The sequence below is a fragment of the Chinchilla lanigera genome, unplaced genomic scaffold, assembly GCF_000276665.1.
Source record: "Chinchilla lanigera isolate Chin_1 unplaced genomic scaffold, ChiLan1.0 scaffold00021, whole genome shotgun sequence".
Lineage (NCBI taxonomy): Eukaryota > Metazoa > Chordata > Mammalia > Rodentia > Chinchillidae > Chinchilla > Chinchilla lanigera.
Genome location: NW_004955422.1, coordinates 3,638,721 through 3,640,734, shown reverse-complemented (window position 1 = coordinate 3,640,734; position 2,014 = coordinate 3,638,721). Strand labels below are relative to the sequence as shown.

The window sequence follows — 2,014 nt, the reverse complement described above, 5'->3', positions numbered from 1 at the left end:
CGCGGACGCCGGGGACGCCATGGCGGCCGCCAAGCCCGGCGAGCTCGCCGGCGTCTGCTCCAGCTACCAGGCGGTGATGCCGCACTTCGTGTGCCTGGCCGACGAGTTCCCGCAGCCCGTGCGGCCCACCAAGCTGACCAAGGGCAAGGGCCGGCTGCGGCGGCCGCGCCAGTCCCGCTTCAAGACGCAGCCGGTGACCTTCGACGAGATCCAGGAGGTGGAGGAGGAGGGGGTGTCCCCCATGGAGGAGGAGAAGGCGAAGAAGTCGTTCCTGCAGAGCCTGGAGTGCCTGCGCCGCAGCACGCAGAGCCTGTCGCTGCAGAGGGAGCAGCTCAGCAGCTGCAAACTGAGGAACAGCCTGGACTCCAGCGACTCGGACTCGGCCCTGTGAGCGGCGCCACCGCCGGGGACGCGCGCCTCCGCGGCCGCCCAGGGACCGGCGGGCGCACCCGGAGACCCGCGCCCGGGGACCCCTGGGCGGCGCTCGGCGCGGCGCGCAACGCGCTCGGGAATGCCGGGGAGGGAGCCGCTTTCTTTACCCTTGTAAATGTTTATTTTTTAACTCTTCCCAGTACGAACTCTGCGGTGAGTGTGCGGGAGGCGGCCCGTGCTGAGGCGGCCCGGTGTCGCCAGGGTCGCCGCTCCACGCCCAGTAGCCTCTGATGGTTTGCAATTCCGATTTTGCACACCGCTCCACCGTGCCCCCCAGCGCACGCCCGTCACACTCACCCCGACACACTCTCGCTGAACACTTTTATAATCGTTAAACGAGCGGATGGGACCTGGGGCGCAGTGCGGCTGCTGCCGCGGCCAGAGGATTGATATTTATTTTTGCAGTGCAATTGCTGAAGGCGTTTATTTAACGATCTTTTTACTTGGATATGTCTGTGAGGCTCCCGAGTGGAGACAAATAAAGTCAATATATTTACACAGTGTATTTCTCCGGACTCTAGACTTCTTGAACCTTGGGGCCCAAGCTCCTAAGACGGGGAGGTAAGGGAGGCGGCGGCGGGGCGGAGGAGCCAGGGAGGGCCAAGCGGAGGCGACTCCACCAGCGTCAGTCCCGGGCACCAGGTCGTGCCCCGGTGAGCAGCCCATGACCTGCGCCCCACAATGGGTCCACAGCACATCCAGGGCGCGCGCCTGCTGCCCAGGTCTGTCCCCATCACCGGCGACAGGGACCGGGGGAAGCCACTGGCAGGGTAAAAGCGGCGCCGAGAGGCCGAGGATGGAGAGCGCCCTCCCTCCGAAATGCCAGGGTCAGGTCCTCAAGCCGCGCCCTCCGCAGAAGACCCCACTCGTCCTGCGCCCTGTCCTGGAAGCCAAGGGGAGGGGGAGTGGCCGCAGCCAGCGGTGGGGGCCTCGGGCGAGGGTGTTTGGGCGGTGGGACCGAGAACGTGGGTGCGCACTGGGCGTCTCATACAGGTGGGACCTCCCACCCGCGCGCTGACTCAGCGCAGTGCCCGGCGCTCCGGCGCTGCGGAAGCGAACCTGGGCTGCTCCTGTCCTTGGGACACTTCTTTCAGACCTTCTGGATCCCCTGCAGGGTTCCTCGAGGAGGGTGGGCCGTGTCTTCGGTCTCGAGTCCTCGCCCCGCCCCCGCCCCTGTTTACAGCCGAGCAAACTCGCCCAGCGGCGGCGCAGGGACGACGGCCACGTGGACGTAGGGACACGCGGCCCAGTGCTTTTTCCGCCACAGGAGTCTGTCTTCCCAGGGCTTTTCAGCAGTCACCCCGCCTCCTTGTCTGCACCCTAAATCATCTGGGTAAGCGGGCTAGCAGGGTCACCCGCAGCAGGTAGCAAACACCAAGGTAAGGGGTAAGGATGTCCGTCCAACACCCGGGGTCCTCTCCTCTGACCACCTGGCTGCTCCCTCTCCAGGTAGCCACGTCTCTGCCCGTGGAGGGGTGTGTGTGATTCTAGCAAGTCCCCACTTCCCTGCTCTCCCAGAGGAGGGTTTGGTCTGCCTTTCTGTCCTTCCATCCCACCTCTTGGAGGCCTGGGCTCAGCAGAA

At 65.5% G+C, this 2,014-nt stretch overlaps 1 protein-coding gene across 1 annotated transcript in view; it reads left to right on the top strand.

Moving 5' to 3' along the window:
- Positions 1–937, top strand: part of LOC102024473 (chromosome unknown open reading frame, human C11orf96) — a gene marked incomplete in the record, with an annotated part of 1,652 nt that extends 715 nt beyond the window's left edge. Inside the window, 1 exon segment of the mRNA XM_005384081.2 lies at positions 1–937. Within this exon segment, the coding sequence (XP_005384138.2) occupies positions 1–391 (391 nt within the window).
- Between the last annotated feature and the right edge of the window lie 1,077 nt (positions 938–2,014).